At 39.4% G+C, this 16175-nt stretch overlaps 1 protein-coding gene and 1 non-coding gene across 3 annotated transcripts; one reads left to right on the top strand and one right to left on the bottom strand.

Annotated features, from left to right (window-relative positions):
* Window positions 1-185: 185 nt before the first annotated feature.
* Window positions 186-7630, bottom strand: LOC115753091 (protein DETOXIFICATION 43-like). 2 transcript variants are annotated; one of them, XM_030691589.2, is made up of 13 exons: window positions 7225-7630; window positions 6752-6873; window positions 5921-6199; window positions 5082-5275; window positions 4387-4522; window positions 3417-3513; window positions 3164-3264; window positions 2688-2851; window positions 1898-1969; window positions 1278-1394; window positions 1099-1194; window positions 882-1003; window positions 187-598 (listed from the first exon to the last, which is right to left on the bottom strand). In XM_030691589.2, the coding sequence occupies exons 1-13, from the start codon at window positions 7410-7412 to the stop codon at window positions 544-546; spliced, it is 1743 nt and encodes a 580-aa protein (XP_030547449.2). In that variant the 5' UTR covers window positions 7413-7630; the 3' UTR covers window positions 187-543. The 2 variants fall into 2 exon arrangements, with proteins under 2 accessions (XP_048134382.1, XP_030547449.2); XM_048278425.1 differs by lacking the exon at window positions 1898-1969 and having other exon boundaries at window positions 186-598.
* A 6938-nt stretch (window positions 7631-14568) lies between these two features.
* On the top strand, window positions 14569-14650 carry TRNAS-GCU. Its single transcript has one exon. It is a non-coding gene; the product is annotated as a tRNA-Ser (tRNA).
* Window positions 14651-16175: the final 1525 nt, after the last annotated feature.

Here is a 16175-nt window from a genome sequence, read left to right as displayed (position 1 = left end):
CGTCTTCAACTAATGCGTGAGTCTCATTATAGGTAGAAATTCAAAATTGTGACAAGTCCAAATTTCTTTCGAAAATGTGTTTCAGTGTCAGGTGTCGGAGATCTAACATCATTCTTTGCTTGGTGGGTTTTTAATTGAGAAGATTCAAGGTGTCGAACTATCCGGACTTGAATAGAGAGCATCCATGTTCAAGGTACGTAGGCCTATTTCTATCCTCAGTTTCTGCTAAAGCGCTAATGAGTAGAACACATACGCCAAGAAAACAACTTCCATTCAGTAAAAAGTTCTAAATGGTAAACAAAAAGGCAGGCATGACCATGCTTCATCCTGTACAACTCGGACGCATTGTGAACGCGTGCTCGCGTGCACAGAGAGAGAACATCCAATTACTGAGTAGGTAAACTAGGAGACCCACCAAGTAAGAAGGACGAAGTGTAATGTAAGAGATGTATGGCCTCTATGGAAATTATTAACAAACACGAGTTGTAGAAATGGGGTGGACTATCTAAGAAGAGTTTCAAGGTAAGTTTGATATCATAAATGCTATGGAAGAAGTCCTCCCTTGAGAAAGCGCCAAGGTCCAGTCCCAGTCCCCATCCTGCAAAACCACATCAAACAACGCAAAACTGTATCTTCAAATGCTCATGAACATTGTCCTAGCCTGGGAATCACTACTATATAGTACTCTTAATGAATACTGGAAATTAGATTTCTGCTTCCGACTGGTAAATTGATTCTATGCAATTAATTGCTTAACTTAGTTCTTCGTCAAACTTTGCTACAACAGATAGAGGCAGAATGGTCGATTGAGGTGCAAATTCATGTCATGAGATAGAAATGAAAGAGTTCATCTAGAAAATTTCCAAAGAAGGAAATCATACCTCCAAATACCAGCAAGAGTCCGAAGACCCATATATATAGTTAGAGCGACCCATATTCCAACAAAACCGTCACTCTTAGAGAGAAGGAATACCGAAGCAATGCTAATAATGGAGACCAAAACCTACATAAAGAAACTTATTAGAGAATATTCAATATATTTCAAAGTAAGGGGAGCTGGATAAATCTAGTCTTGGTAGCAGAGATTTAGGGGCTTGCCATGGAATATGCAGAGTAGGCAAAATCCGATGCTCCAAAATTGACGCCATCGAAGACAAAAGCCAAGGAATTGATGGGTTGTGTAGCGGCAACAAACTGTCATGCACATGAAGAGGATCTACTCAATTTATGTCAGAAAACTTTTACCGTAAGACATTGAGCTACTTGAAATAACATACTGGAATGCCCACAAAAATGAGATGTTGAACATTGACATCGCTTGAGAATACTCCAGATCCTAGCCTCAGGCCAACACCAACAAACACGGCAAGCCCCAGTCCGAGAACAAATCCCATCTGCATGATTTGATAGTCGTGAAATTAGAATGCCTAGTTAGCAACTAGCAAGTGTTAGGTATGGCGTAGCTAATAGGATGAGATATTTGACATTGACTGAGACATAGAAACATATTGATAGGGGTGGTAGCCACCCTACAATCCACACTTTGTACATATGTGTATGGTCACATGCAAAAGTAGGTATGCACCATATGTGTGTGTCTCCCTGCACGTTATCTGTATGGATGTGAGTTTGGCCAGAAAGAATCTTGGAGTACTGCACTGCTTTGTTTGATGTGGTGTGTTTGGAGACAATGCAACAAAATAAGATTAAGTGGATATGATGCTTCTTTCTACCATGTTGAATATTTGCGCACATTTTTTCTTTTCATGCTCATTTACTGGTTATCATTTAGTCTAAGCAATTTCAGGTGCTTCCTTTTTTCTCTTGGTTGTTGGGAATCTCCAATTCACAAGATCAGGTGATTCGAAAAGTCATTAATTTTCATCAAAATAAGTACCTGTAATACCCTAGACGCAGCTGCAGTTGCCTTATCATAATCTTTCTCTGCAAATGCACATGCTAGGATTGCCTATTTGTAGAAAAGGGACATCTTAGTCAATGATCACAAATGGCATTGCAGGACATTGCACAATATAACATCAAGAAGAACTTCTATAATGATTGATACAGGGCTGATGGCGGATGTTATAAGATATAGGACGATGGTATAATCAGTGGCACATACGAGGAGGCTATAGCACAATCCTTGTAGCAAACAAGAAAAACTTCAAAGGAATGTACTTCCTTTATTTACTAAATCAAACATCATGAAAATCATGGCCGAGAAGTTCCCATTTCAGCGTTCTAATATTCATGACTGAAGTACTTTCCTCTATGTTTTTAAATGTGCTATACTAGCACTGAAAAAGTAACTTCAGTTCACAAATTCAGCCCAGGATTGGTATCTCTGAAATATTCCTCATCTCTTTCTGGTCTTTGATACCAATCTGCACTATGTCCTCTATTGAGATCTTTCTAATATGCTCAAGTGGATAATGACCATTTTAAAGCAAGTTCGGAACTGGATCAAACTAAAAAGTATACAGGGGAGAAAAAAAAAATTCTAGATGGGGGCCTACATCTTTTCAAGAAATCGGACAACACTTCTAAGAGATCTCCTTATTGTTGTTCAAGAAGCTAACTGCCTCATGTACATCGTTTTGCTTCACCTAAAGATCCAGTGAGGGCATCAAACAATGAGGAAGTATTCCTCGTTTCTAGCAAAGTATTCAAGGAAGTAGTTTTACCTGTCCAGCAACAGCCAAACCATCGGCAAGAAGTGATGAAGTCATCCAAACCTGCAAGCATATTTGAAATGCAGCCATAGGTGTTGGACCCAGCCGTGCAGCCATCGAGGCAGCAAGGGTAACACAGATTGTGGCAGCTATCACCCTTGCCAACAAAAGAAGTCCTGTGAACGGATACAAGCATTCCTTTAGAATTAGTAATATTCTCATAATTCAGAATAGAGTATATAGCAATATAAACATCAAAGACAATAAAATTTCTCGTTGCGACAGCCTTTTTTCAATATCATGACACTGGGGGAACACATGATTGTAAAACTATGAACAAATAAATTATTAGTATTCATATTAGACAAATGTAGAACCTAAAGGGCAACTCTACTCCCTTTGTTGAAAGGAGGAGGAAGACCAAGCAATAAAGTTGTTTAATTGATACATGTATCCAGGCATTTGCTCATGCAGGAATATTCACTTACCATTCTTTAAGAATCGGCGAAACTGTAAATCTTTACGATTCGGAGGTAAGAGATCAACTTGTTTCATCAGCCTCCATAGAAGAATAAGAGATATTAAGTACCTGCCAAAATCAAGAAAATTTATAAAAATAGAGAATATGGTCGATTGTCAATTCTTTAAGAAATTATGACTGGCATATGAATATATGAATCAATGTAACTTCGGGAGATAAGTACAAACTAAAGAAAATTATGGATTGATGGCACTACTTACTGAGAAAGAACATGCGCAATTGCAGCACCACTGACGCCCAAATGGCAGACAAAGATAAGTATTGGATCTAGGACAATATTGGTGAAATCTCCTGCAACTGTTATTAACCAATCAAATAAGCAATCAAACCACTACCGGGAATAAACATAGTTCTAGTTTACGAAGCCACAAAAACCACTAACTTCAGTGTAGTTATGAAACAACAGCATACCCTACAAAACGATAATTTTGTAAAATGCAAGATGGGAAATCTCTAGACCCTCCTATTGTATTATATATCCTAACTCAAAACATTAACTATCTTTTTATCCTCCTGGCATAAGTTAAATCGAAGATGGACTTGCAACAACCTTATCTGGGACAGAAACTGCACGTTTTGACAAGACATATCATCCTATAATCCAGTCATGTGAACTGAGAAAGAAATAGGCAAATATAACATAACTTACTGCTAATGGAATTGTTAACTTTCACAACGCAAAGTTAAAGTCTAAGTTATGTAAGTTATGACTGTCAGTTGGCAAATTTGTCCAGAAAAGCACTCTTCCTCCCGCTTAGACTTTAAAGAAATTGGAAAATCTGATGCTTTGAAGCTCCAATGGAACAGCTCTAATCGATCAACAATATTGTTTTTTTCTGTCTCATTGGCCCAAAGGTGATTTCTCCTTGTCGAACCTTGTATCAAATATTATGATTGGATTTCACATTCTGACACTTCATTCATCTAGTTGATATAAATTTCACGTACAAGACTTGATTTACACATAACGTGAAGTTTTAAGAAAAATTATGATATATATATATATATATAGACACACACACACTGTGAGCCCATTTCTGCAGAGATTAAGTTCTTAAGAAAATAAAATAATCCACAATAAATTAAATCATTTAAATGTAGATTTACCATTTTGACACAATAGTTGGATACGGAAGTTTTGAGAAAGAATAGGGATATTATCTCTCATACCAGTGGCATAGAGAGGAGTTTTGGTATCCTTGAAACCTCGAAACACGCCTTGCATTGCCAAAGAAAGAAGAACGGCAGGAGCCCCTAGTGATCTTAATGTCAAGTATCTTATAGCAGGGGTTAGCATAGGAGACCCCTGTCCAAACAAGCAACACATGCAATTAGTTAAAATAATGTCAAGACAATGCTAGTCATTACTAGCTTAGTCATAAGATTAGATTCTCAAGTTGAATGTTACTCGAAAAGCAATTGATCATGTAGCAAACGGAAAACTAAAATAGCGAGACCTAGGGTCAATAATGTTGCTACTACTAACCTTATAGTACAAAAGAAAAATGAGTAATTGGCATGATCAACTTATGTTTCGTTGTTATATGTCCATCTGAGCAGGCTTATCTGACAGACAAATTATGACAAGCGTTTTCCACTATGTAGTCTGTTTTCGATTATTGCAGCTTTGGCGCTTTGTTGCCTATAGGTAGGGCTGCAAAGGTTCTCCCGGTATGGGGGTTCAAATCTAAATCTATCGCGTCCCCTCATGGAGCCATATTAAGAGTTGGAACCTTTGGAAGGTATAGTGCACGTTTTGTATGTCATATGTTATATCAAACAGATAGAACTTTGCACCCATAAAAATTAGGAGAATTTTTAGCAGTTAAATTTTTTTAGCAAAAGATATAATAAAATTGACTTACAGATTTCACACCCATAAGAGCCAGGAGTGCTTTAGCACCAAATATAAGAAACAATGTTTGTAAGATACCAAGGATCCCGCCAATTACTAGTGCCGTAGACGCGGAAGGGATATGTCGCCTTTCCTTGCTCAATTTGGCTTTATTTGTTTTGCTACTGATTATTGGAGGAGACTTACATGTAGTTGCAATAAAATCTGGTCAACCAAAAGCACAGTTAATAGAGACTTTATATCTCGACAAGCCTTTCGATTAATTAGTGAAACTAACAACATGAGATGGGAAAGAATTAACATTACCAACACCTGTATTTGTTGTCCAACACCTGTATTTGTTGTGGAGATTACCTTTTTTTGGGGAAGGGGGTGGCATGTAAACTTTTACTTCATCCCCAAATTAAAATAAAAAGGGGAAAAATGGTTTCGGATGGACTCATTCAGCTTTTGAGATAGGACATGGAGCCAATCTCACTGCATTGTTTGACATCTGGAGCTCATTTTTATTCCTGTTCCTTTTCTACCCGAGGTCTGCTTGAAGTTACAGATATTGAGCACTTTCCATATGATATTTTTCTATATCATAACTAATTATGATATTTCTATTGATCATTTATATCTCTGAAAATTGCACGTATATTGCACGTATATTACACATATATCTCCCATTGATTTTACATATCTTGATTGGGACGTTATCTTATAATAGTTATCTAATAAAAATTTTGTTCTAAAAGCTTAAACTGTTAGAGGAAGGGTTGATTTAATATTTAAATATTTTCAATAAATGGCGATTAGCTTAGCTTGTGGCATGAGTCAAGACATACAATTTCAGAGATAAAGTACCTTCTGCTGGAACTAAATCTTTTACTTCACAGCTGTTGGTGGAACCCCTTTCCAATTTCTCAAGCATTTCATCATCAGGCATCAACTCTTTCATTTCTATGTTCTTAGTTGAGCATTTCTTAGGGTTGTCATCTTCTTCCAAGTCAGCACATTTTTTTCCAGCAGTTTCTTCTTCGGCGACAAATGAAGTTGTTATACTGACTAGAGGGAATATGGTAATCTTCGAAGCTTGATTAAAAATAGCAATAGAAACTCCTACAGCTGCAAGCTCCACTGGACCTGCACATGACAAAGTTCCCATAAAAAATAGCGTCTGTCTAATTATCACACCTCTTGACATCTAGAGACAAGTATAATGAATCATTGTCCTATGCAGATTGGAAACTAGTGTTTCTAAAGTGGCCGTCATAGGAACTCATCCACATAACCGTAGATAAATCGGCAAAACCAGCCATCTATTCACCACATGTTCGACATTAGGAATGCAAGACAGACTCAAGAGAATTCATCCACAGAAAATTCTAAAATCCTTATCATACCAAAAGCATTTGCATGCTATCCAGCGTGGCAATCAAAGTTGTTATAAGAAATACTCCCATTGCAAAACCCTGTTAAAAACTCAATTGATCGGTCTAACCTCGTAATCAAGTTTTGGAACAATAGAAACCCGGAGCTCCTACTAGCTTAAACTTTTCATGTTCTTGGACTTCTATGATAACTATGAATATGATCATACAAAACCATGACATGCTATAGATTATGGAATCCAACAAATCACAATAGCAACCCGCCTAGTCTTCAAGTGAAAAAGCATAGACTTGATCATCATACCCAAACGACCAATGAATGCAGTGTCAATTAAGGAAGCGACAGGGTCGTCAGCCAAAGCCAAGGCGGCGGGAAAAGCGATCCTCAATATCTCTCGACCAAGTTCATCCATTTTGAATACATGCCTGCAATCCATTGTTTAGTATTAAAGAAGAGCTGAGGTACATCTCATCCAACTTATTTGTGTCGTGACGTGATTTGAACAATTAAGACCCCATGGCAGACTTTAGTAAAGAGTGAAACGTTTGACATCATGTCGTTGAGTTGATTGGCAAGCTAATTCATTTCTGCACTTCATTTGACTTTCGTCAAGCAAGCATTACATGAATGAATATCCAAGATAATTGGTATCGTGAAAGATGAAATCTTGTCAATGCTAATTGAAATCTTGCACTGAGCATTCGGGAGAGTGTAATTGAGAAATCATAACTAGCCTTAGTGTTGGCTGTTGAAAGATGCAGCCAGAGTAGCCTTACCTTGCATCTCTGAAGAAGACAGAGATCGGAATTTTCCATTGGCTTCTCAATAGATCCTGGTCACTTTCCTCTATCATGCCCACAAGATCATGTTGATCGTTGCCTTCGAGCATGCCCTCTAGAGTATTTGGATCACTGTTGTCCTCAATGATACCGTCAGCAACGTGAGCATTGGAGTCCTCAGCCATGATATTCTAAGGAAAATGAACTTGAGCTGTAATCTGCCAAAGTTCTAAATCTAACAAATTCAACCAGGCTGCTGCCGTCCAAGATAGTGTTGCTCTTGATGCACCGCAATCAAGTGATCGGTTTCTAGTGTTCATTATCTGCAGAGTGTAGCAAGCTCCAGATTTGGATGAGAAAGAAACAACTGAAACACTAAAAACTCCAGAGAAGTACGTCCAATCAAATAATGTAAGAAGTACATATATGACATTCTAGTGTCCGATTCGGTGACCAGTAGTTGAGTGACAAGAAAGACAGCAGGTGAGCACAAAACGACAGAGAGTTTACGATGGACTTTCATGGCAAGGAACTCTAGCGGAGTGTACCGAAGTCCGTACCTCTCAAAAACGGGGAGACGGTGAAGTGGACACAATGAGACATGCATAAGATCAGAGTCGCTATAAACACAACCACCCCCAGCATTGATGACAGTTAGAACCTCCCTCAGCTCTTGAGAAGAAGACATCAGTCACAAGGGTCTTTCCACTTTGTCTACCAAATAGCGCCATTTTGTGTGGAATTTTGCGGCATGTTTGTATGTGAACATTCAGAGACCCAGATGATAAGCAAGTCAAACAAAGGGAGCGCAAGGAGATTATTTATCACGTATTTATTTATGGATGAATAGCAAACATTCCACAGGCTAGTTAATAGGACAGATGAAGGTACATGAACGGACAAACCGACCTATTTAGTGTTTGCGTGTCACACTGAGGTTGGCCAGATTCAGAGCATGAGATAACAAGCGATGGCATCGAGATGGGCAGATATCAAGCACGACAAAGCTTGGTTCTTTTTCGGGTGAAGCGACAAAAGTCAGGAGTATTAATATAAGAAAGATATCAGACGGCTCGACGTCCGTACAAGGATACAAAAAGCGATGCAACCTCCCTCGGTCCCATATTCCCCTAGTCATACAACACCGCAGTGTTCAAGTCCAAGTCCAACTCACGCTTTGGAGAAAAGTTTAAAAAGGACCTCTGTCCATGGATGAACAGACGTTACTATTCAGACAAGATTCCCCCAGCTTCCCCCTCCCCAAGATGACTGCTCGAATGGTGCTTTTAAAAAAGACTAAAAAAAGAAACTCATGCTATTCGCCCCGATGCCTGGGATTCCGTCCAAAAAAAAAAGGCTGAAAACAAAGCAAGAAAAACGGAGAAACTGACGGTGAGGTGGATGTTTGGGGAAATATCTTATATATCTCTAGAAGAATTTTAGGATTTTCCTAAGAAGCAAGAAGCAACTGAAGGCGGAGGCAAAAGAATCTGAAAAGCGGGGCCAACTTAGCCCACCTAATTATCTGTGGGATCGTGTAAACCTGTGCCGGGTAAGAACTGCCCCAGCAACAATCGCATTACCGTATAAAAAAAGAAGTGGTACCAGAAGTCTATTCCGCGGAATGAAATTCGTCCGAGTTTGGCAGCAATATTGTAGCATTTTCCCGGAATGGGAATGTATTTGGATCCGCGGATATGATTCAACCACCTCGGACGTGTGGCCTACCCAACCCTGAGCGTGATCATAAAATAAAACCAGAGATTCGCGAAAAAGTTGTCTGAACTCATGCGCGTAGCCCCGACACAGTTCATGGCCGAAACCACGGAGAAACTTCCACTCTTGTTTGGTTCCCCAGCAAATGCATGGTGAGCTTCCTATGACTACAACGCTCTTTAAGAACGATTTCTCTTTAGCTAGCTACGATACAAAGAAATGGCCTCCAAATCTCACCGTCGCATTTTAAAAAGATATGCATATATATGTGAGTGTGTACAATGCATTCTTGGAGTATTATCTTAGAAAATCGTAAAGGTACAAATAGACAAGCCATTTTTCCGTGTTTGATTTATATGGAAGAGAATAAATTTTATTAGTTCACGACTGGCATGTAACACGAAAAAGACCAAATTCATGTACAACATATTATAACCTGCGTTGATGGCTAGTTTCAAGGTAATTTTGATGCCATCGGACGTACGTTGTTAGCTAACATGATTGAATAATGCCTTTAAAGTAGTCTGGTTTTTATGTCAATCGCAGGAAATCATGCATCCACTCTGTCAATCTTATTCATGTCTGGAAACCGCTGGGAGCATAACATGCCCCAAATAGCAAACGACACAGAAGGGAAAGCGTTCCCAGGTTGTGCTTGTGCTTGTGCTTGCGCGTGTGGATATCTTACAACTTTAGTAAGCCCAAACGGTGATAAATAAGAGATTCGGCTAATGCAGCCTTTTATGGCACTCCTGCAATTCGTCTACACCATGCACTTCAAGAACAAAATGATCGGGTAAGCTTATTTGCATTTTTCATCGACTTCATCCAAAGCTCTTTTACTTGCGACGTTAACACGCTGCAGTTAGCTATAGCAAATTGGAATTCAATTACACGCACCAATGAGTAGATCCTTTGTGATTATGAGGTAAATTAGGAGTAAAATCCTGCTGGGAGAATTTACTATACCGCCAGAGAGAGTGATTCGGCATTGAGATTCCAATTTGCTGTGAAGAGTAAACGTCCCTGAACTTTCACATCATGTCTGTGCATTTAAATATGCTGTGCTGTTTATTCTGTCCAATTAGTAAATGTGTGGATCTCACTATAGATGGAAATTCAAGGTTATGACGAAATCTAAATTTTCCTTAGAAAAAGTTGCTTCAGTTGCTGTAGTCGGACATCTAACGTGATTCTCAGGTAGGTGCGTTCTTATTGGGTAAATTCAAGGTGTCGAATTATCCGAACTTGAACAGAGAGAATCCATGTTCAAGGTAAGGAGGCTAGTTCTATCTTCAGTTTCTGATAAAGCGCCAATGCGTACCACACATAGGCCAAACACAACTTTCCTTTAGTCAACTTCTCAATGGTCAAGACGAGCCAGGCATGCCCAGTCTTCATCTCAGACAACTCCGACTTAAAAGAGAGAGATTGAGAACATATGTATATAACAACTTATTGAGCAGGTAAACTAGGAAAACAACCGGGTAGGAAGGAAGCTGTGTAATGTAAGAGATCTATGGCCACTAGGGAAATTATGAAAAAGCACATGAGTTGTGGAAGTGGGGATCGCTACTCTACAATCATAAATGTTGTGGAAGAAGTCCTCCCCTGAGAAAGCGCCATGGTCCAGTTCCAGTTCCCATTCTACAAAGCCGCATCAAACAAAGCAAAATCGTTATTTTCACATGCTCATGAAAGTTATCCTTGCGAGGATGACCACTCTATAATACTAGCTAGTGGATTATGGTAAAGAGCGTCACGCTTCGGGTTGATAAATTGATTCCAAACAGTAAGGTGCTTAATCATCAAACTTCTCCACAACAGGTATAAGGCAAAATGGTCCATTGAGGTGGAAATTCTTGTAATAAGATAGAGATGACATATTTCATCGGGAAAATGTCAAAAAAGAAGGAAATCATGCCTCCATATACCAGCAAAAGTTCGAAGACCCATATATATAGTCATAGCGATCCATATTCCGACAAAACCGTCAGTCTTATAGAGAAGGAATGTTGGACTCTAATAATGGAGACCACAACCTGTGTATAGAAACTTATTAGAAAAAGAAAGTGATTGTATTTGGAAGTCACGAGAATTGGAATAAAGTAGGCTCTTCGTAGCAGGGATTTAGGGGCTTGTCATGGAATATGCAGAATAGGCAAAATCCAATGCTGCAAAATTGATGCCGTCAAAGACAAAAGCCAAGGAATTGATTGGTTGTGTAGCTGCAACAAACTGTTATGCACATAAAGAGGATTGAATCATTTTATGCAAGAAAACTTTTACTATAAGACATTGAGCTACTTGAGAGAACATACTAGGATGCCAACAAATATGAGATGTTGAACATTGACATCACTTGAAAATACTCCGGATCCGAATCTCAGGCGAGCACCAACAAGCAGGGCAAGACCTAGGCCGAGAACAAATCCCATCTGCATCATTTAATAGTTTAGGAATTGGAGTGTCTAGTTAGCAAACAAGACGTGTTAGCTAAAGTGCTGCGAGGGTGGATAGCACAGTGACCAACTAAATGATCAGGACAAAAAGAGGATGAGATATTTGACATTGCCGAGGTCTAGAACGATATTGATAGGAGTGGCAGCCACACTCTTGTACTTTTTTGCATCTAAGGGTGTGCATATGTGTGTGTGCCTACATGCAAAAACAGGCATGCACGATATGTATGTGCCTTTGCACGCGTCCAGGGATGTAATAAATAGAAATGCCTTTTCCATATGAATATCTTGGAGAAACAACTAGATGTCTTCTCCTGAAATATGATGTGCTAGTTTCATCTAAAAAAGAACCTTGGCATGCTACACCTCTTTGTCCCATGTATTTGGAGACAAGGCAGTGGTATGATGCTTCTATCTCTACCGGGTTGAATATGTGCACACGTTTTTGGTCTTCATGCTCGTATTTACTACTTCGTCATTCAGTCATAGTATTTTCAGATGGTTTCTTTTTTTCTCTTTGCCCTTGGGAATCTCAAAATTTACAAGATCAATTGGTTCAATAAATGATTTATCATTTATCACGATAAGTACCTATAGTACCCAAGATGCAGCCGCGGTTGCCTTGTCGTAATCTTTCTCTGCAAATGCACATGCTAGGATTGCCCATTTGTAGAGAAAAGACATGTTAGTCAATTAACACTATGGCAGAAAATTGCATATTATAACATTAAGAACTTCTATAAACAAGGATGACACCACAAAAATCATGGCCAAGAAGTTAAGATTTGAGAGTTCTAATATGTATGAACAAAGTAGTTTCCTTTATAGTAAGACGCTCTACTTCCAAAGATATCAAGAATGACAACTACCAACTAATGTGATCGATCATACTTCCTTTTCGCATTTTGCTAATAGCTAGGTGGTGAAAGAAGCTGTTTGCAAAACCTTCAAATATGCTATACCAGCACTAAAATATAACTCCAGTTCACAAATTCAACCCAGGATTGGTACCTCCGAAATCTTCCTCATTTCCTTTTAGCCTTAAATACCAAACTGCACTACGTCCTCTTTTTGACATTTTGCTAATATGCTCAAGTGGAAGGTGACCATTTTAAAGCAAGTTCCGTTGGAGATAGAAAACAAAAAAAGATTTCTTTATGCAGTACTACATTTTGTCAAGAAAGCAAACAACACTTCTAAGAAATCTCCTTCTTGTTGTTCAAGAAACTAATTGCCTCACGTACATCATTTTGCTTCCCCTAAAGATTCAAAGAAAGCCTCACACAGTCAAGAAGTACTTGTTTCGAGGAAAGTATTCAAGTAAGCAGTTTTACCTATCCAACAACAGCCAAACCATTAGCAAGAAATGATGAGCTCATCCAAACCTGCAAGCATATCTGAAATGCGGCCATAGGTGTTGGACCCAGCCGTGCAGCCATTGAGGCAGCAATAGTACACAGGATGTGACCACTATTGCCCTTGCTAATAAAAGAAATCCTGTATGAACGAACATAAGTCCTTTAAGAATAGTACTGATCCCAAATTTCATAAGAGAGTATAAAGCATTATAAACACGAAGACTGTTAAATTTGTCATTGGGCCAGCTTTTTCTGTATTGTAACACCGGCCAAGCACGTGATCATAATTTTGAACAAATATAGTATCAGTATTTATATTTTATATTAAGGACAAAGCAATAAATTTGTTTAGTTGTGAAGAACATAAATTTGTTCGGTTGATACATGTATCTTTAGGAATTTGCTCATTTAGTAATGTTCACTGACCATTCTTTAAGAACCGGTGAAATTGTAAATCTTTAAGGCTCGGAGGTAAGAGATCAACTTGTTTTATCAGTCTCCGTAGTAGAATAATAGATATTAAGTACCTAGGATAATCACAAGATACTTTAGAAACAGAGAATATAGTTGATTTTCAATTCTTGAAGACGTTATGACATGTAGATGAATGTATGAAATCAATGTGACTTCTGGATGTATAAATACAGATCAAAAACAAACAATGGATGGATGGCAAATACTCACTAAGAAAGAACATGCGCAATTGCAGCACCACTGATGCCCAAATGGCAGACAAAGATAAGTATCGGATCTAACACAATGTTTGTGAGATCTCCTGCAACTGTCACTAACCAATCAAATAAACAATCAAATAACTGACATAGCTCTTATTTTGCCAAGCCACAACGATAGACCACAGACTTCACTGTAGTTATGAAGCAACGGTATACCATACGAAATGATGACTTCATAAAGAGCGAGATGGGAAATCTGCAAAGCGTCCTATTGTATTTTATCTCCTAGCTCAAAACATGCAATATCTTTCTATTCTCATGGCTTAAGTTAATTCGAATATGAATTTGGAACACTTTACATGGGACAGGAACTACGCATTTCAGGAAGATATAACATCCTATAATTCAGTCAATCAACTGACACAGAAATACACAACTTTAGCATAACTCGCTGCCAATGGATATGTAAACTTTCACAGCAAACAATTTATGAAGGGAACTAATGCAACCAATACATATGTATACAATGGCAAAGTAGAGCGGTAACGTTATGCAATTGGCAGAACAGATTAACAGCTACTAGAAGACTTTCACCAAGATCTACAAGCTAAGACATAAGTCAACACTTGCGACATGTGTGAAAATGACTAATGAAATTGCACCTGAGTTTGTTAAGAACTCCAGACATACCTCAGCCCCAGATGGATCCAATTCAGTGGCTCCTGGGGCAAAGGACATTTGTAAGAATGCTGAGATAATTATCAGCACTGGTTGAAGAACGTCTAGGCTTGTTAAAGCTTTTAAGCATGCGATACTACTGTTGCCACACCGATGGTCAAGGAAAAAGCACATACATATGGACAAAATTTTCAACCAGTAGATGTTTGTCTTAACAAATGAGAACACATCAATATGCATGAATGCCCCATTTTCTCTTCCGATCATCCTACTGATCGATTTGTTATAATCATGAACATCACCACGTTTAAATTTTATCAGTTTTGCATGTAAGTGATATTATTATTTTTTTTGGTCGAATGATCTATTAATTAAAATAGTACTTAGAACCTCGCAGGAAAATGTGGTTCTAAATTTATATTTAAATATTTTCGCACATGCTTTGCCGTAAATGTCGCTTTGGCCGAGTGGTTAAGGCGTGTGCCTGCTAAGTACATGGGGTTTCCCCGCGAGAGTTCGAATCTCTCAGGCGACGTCTTCTGTTTTGTCTCTATTTCTTATTTTTTTTTTATTATATTTTCTTTTTTGTCTGGTTCGTTTCTTCGTCGTAGTTAGTTTCGTTCACGACTTCCAGACAGCACCTATGCAACATATGAAAGGTTCGATGCTAAAGTGGAAATCAAAAGCCAAGAAAAATGCACTTGAACACACCTCGCATACTTCGTCACGTTCAATTTGCCAGAACTGCCAACATTGGCACAAGACTTATTTATATATAACAAAAGGCACACGTACAAACAAGCACAAACACCTACATTGCACCTCGTACTAAGTACGCATGAGCTCCAAATGATGTTGGAGACATCGTAAATACTGCTTTACACTACAGAGCGGGGAAAAGAGTACAAACGGCCAAGAGGTCGCAGCTGCACAGCCGACCGGTGTTTCATCCTCGATGACTTCCCCATCAACCGCAGCAACAGTCCTGGAGTAGCAACCTCCCTTCTCATCCTTATAACTCAGCCTTTGCTCTGTTTTCACCGCTTGGTCCTTCTCTTTCCCTTCCCTCGACCCAGCTGAATTTCGACTGACGCAGTAATATCTCGACCGATCTCCCTCCACATGCTTCTCCTTCATGCTCATCTTCACTGCGGTTCCACATGCGCTCGGATCATCAGATTCCGACGGAGTCCGAGTGCTGACATTGACGTGATACTTCCTTTTCGCTTTCTTTCTGGAAATTAGCTCACCAGTTTCCGATTTCACAACCACCTCTCTCTCCGATTCAATCTCGTGCTCCACCATCGCACTCCCGCTGCAAGTTCCGTTATTTTCGTACGTTATGAAGCTCTCAAACTCGAGTTCTTGGGACACATGAGTGGTGAAATTCCCTCGGCTGGTTTTAATCCAACCGGAGAACTTGATCTTCCTCTTCGCATTCGCCTTCAATGACCCTTGGGCTTTCTCCAACACCTTTTCGTGGTGAAGAGCACGGTAGTGATGCAGTATGGAGTTCGCTTCAACTGCCGATGATTGATCGTCCAACCAAACGTGAAGATTCGCGCTTGCAAGCCAGTATGGATTGCTGTGAGAAACTCCAATGCCAAAACGGTGTGGCTTGCCGTCCAACATGGAGCCCATAATTGGTGTCAGCTCGATGTCATGAGATGGAAAACTAAATGCTCCGAACGCCAAAACTATGATTGGTGATTCTGATCCGACAATTTTGCCATCGATAGTCACGAAAACTTCCCTGAAAGCTCGATGCTCGATCTCACGAGGGACATTGGAGTACCAAAGCTCGTCGCTTCCATGAGACGACACGTACAGTTCGAGTACTACTCGGTAAGCATTGCGGGGTAGCTGAACATCCTTTGACTGGATGGTACTCTTGTTGTCGATTCTGAACCAGAATCCGCCCCCGTTGACCGGTATGATCAGATCGGGTGGTGTATCATACGAACTCTGGGGAGCTTCCTGCACCTGATATTCACTGTTTGATGGACTTGGGTAATCAGATGAAAGCAGAGAGACCGAATTGCGCTTGAAATCTTCAACCG

This window comes from Rhodamnia argentea, chromosome 5 (genome assembly GCF_020921035.1).
Source record: "Rhodamnia argentea isolate NSW1041297 chromosome 5, ASM2092103v1, whole genome shotgun sequence".
NCBI lineage: Eukaryota > Viridiplantae > Streptophyta > Magnoliopsida > Myrtales > Myrtaceae > Rhodamnia > Rhodamnia argentea.
Note: the sequence above shows the minus strand (reverse complement) of the source record. Positions and strands in the feature narration are given on the sequence as shown.

What these genes read in the sequence shown, in the direction of transcription:
- LOC115753091 (XM_030691589.2), bottom strand. Translation starts at nt 7,412, where the DNA reads ATGGCTGAGGACTCCAATGCTCACGTTGCTGACGGTATCATTGAGGAC. An exon ending in CTCTTATGGGTGTGAAATCT is followed by an intron (nt 4,523 to 5,081) that starts GTAAGTCAATTT and finishes TTGTTTGGACAG; the next exon opens with GGGTCTCCTATGCTAACCCC. An exon ending in ACTCTTGCTGGTATTTGGAG is followed by an intron (nt 599 to 881) that starts GTATGATTTCCT and finishes GTGGTTTTGCAG; the next exon opens with GATGGGGACTGGGACTGGAC.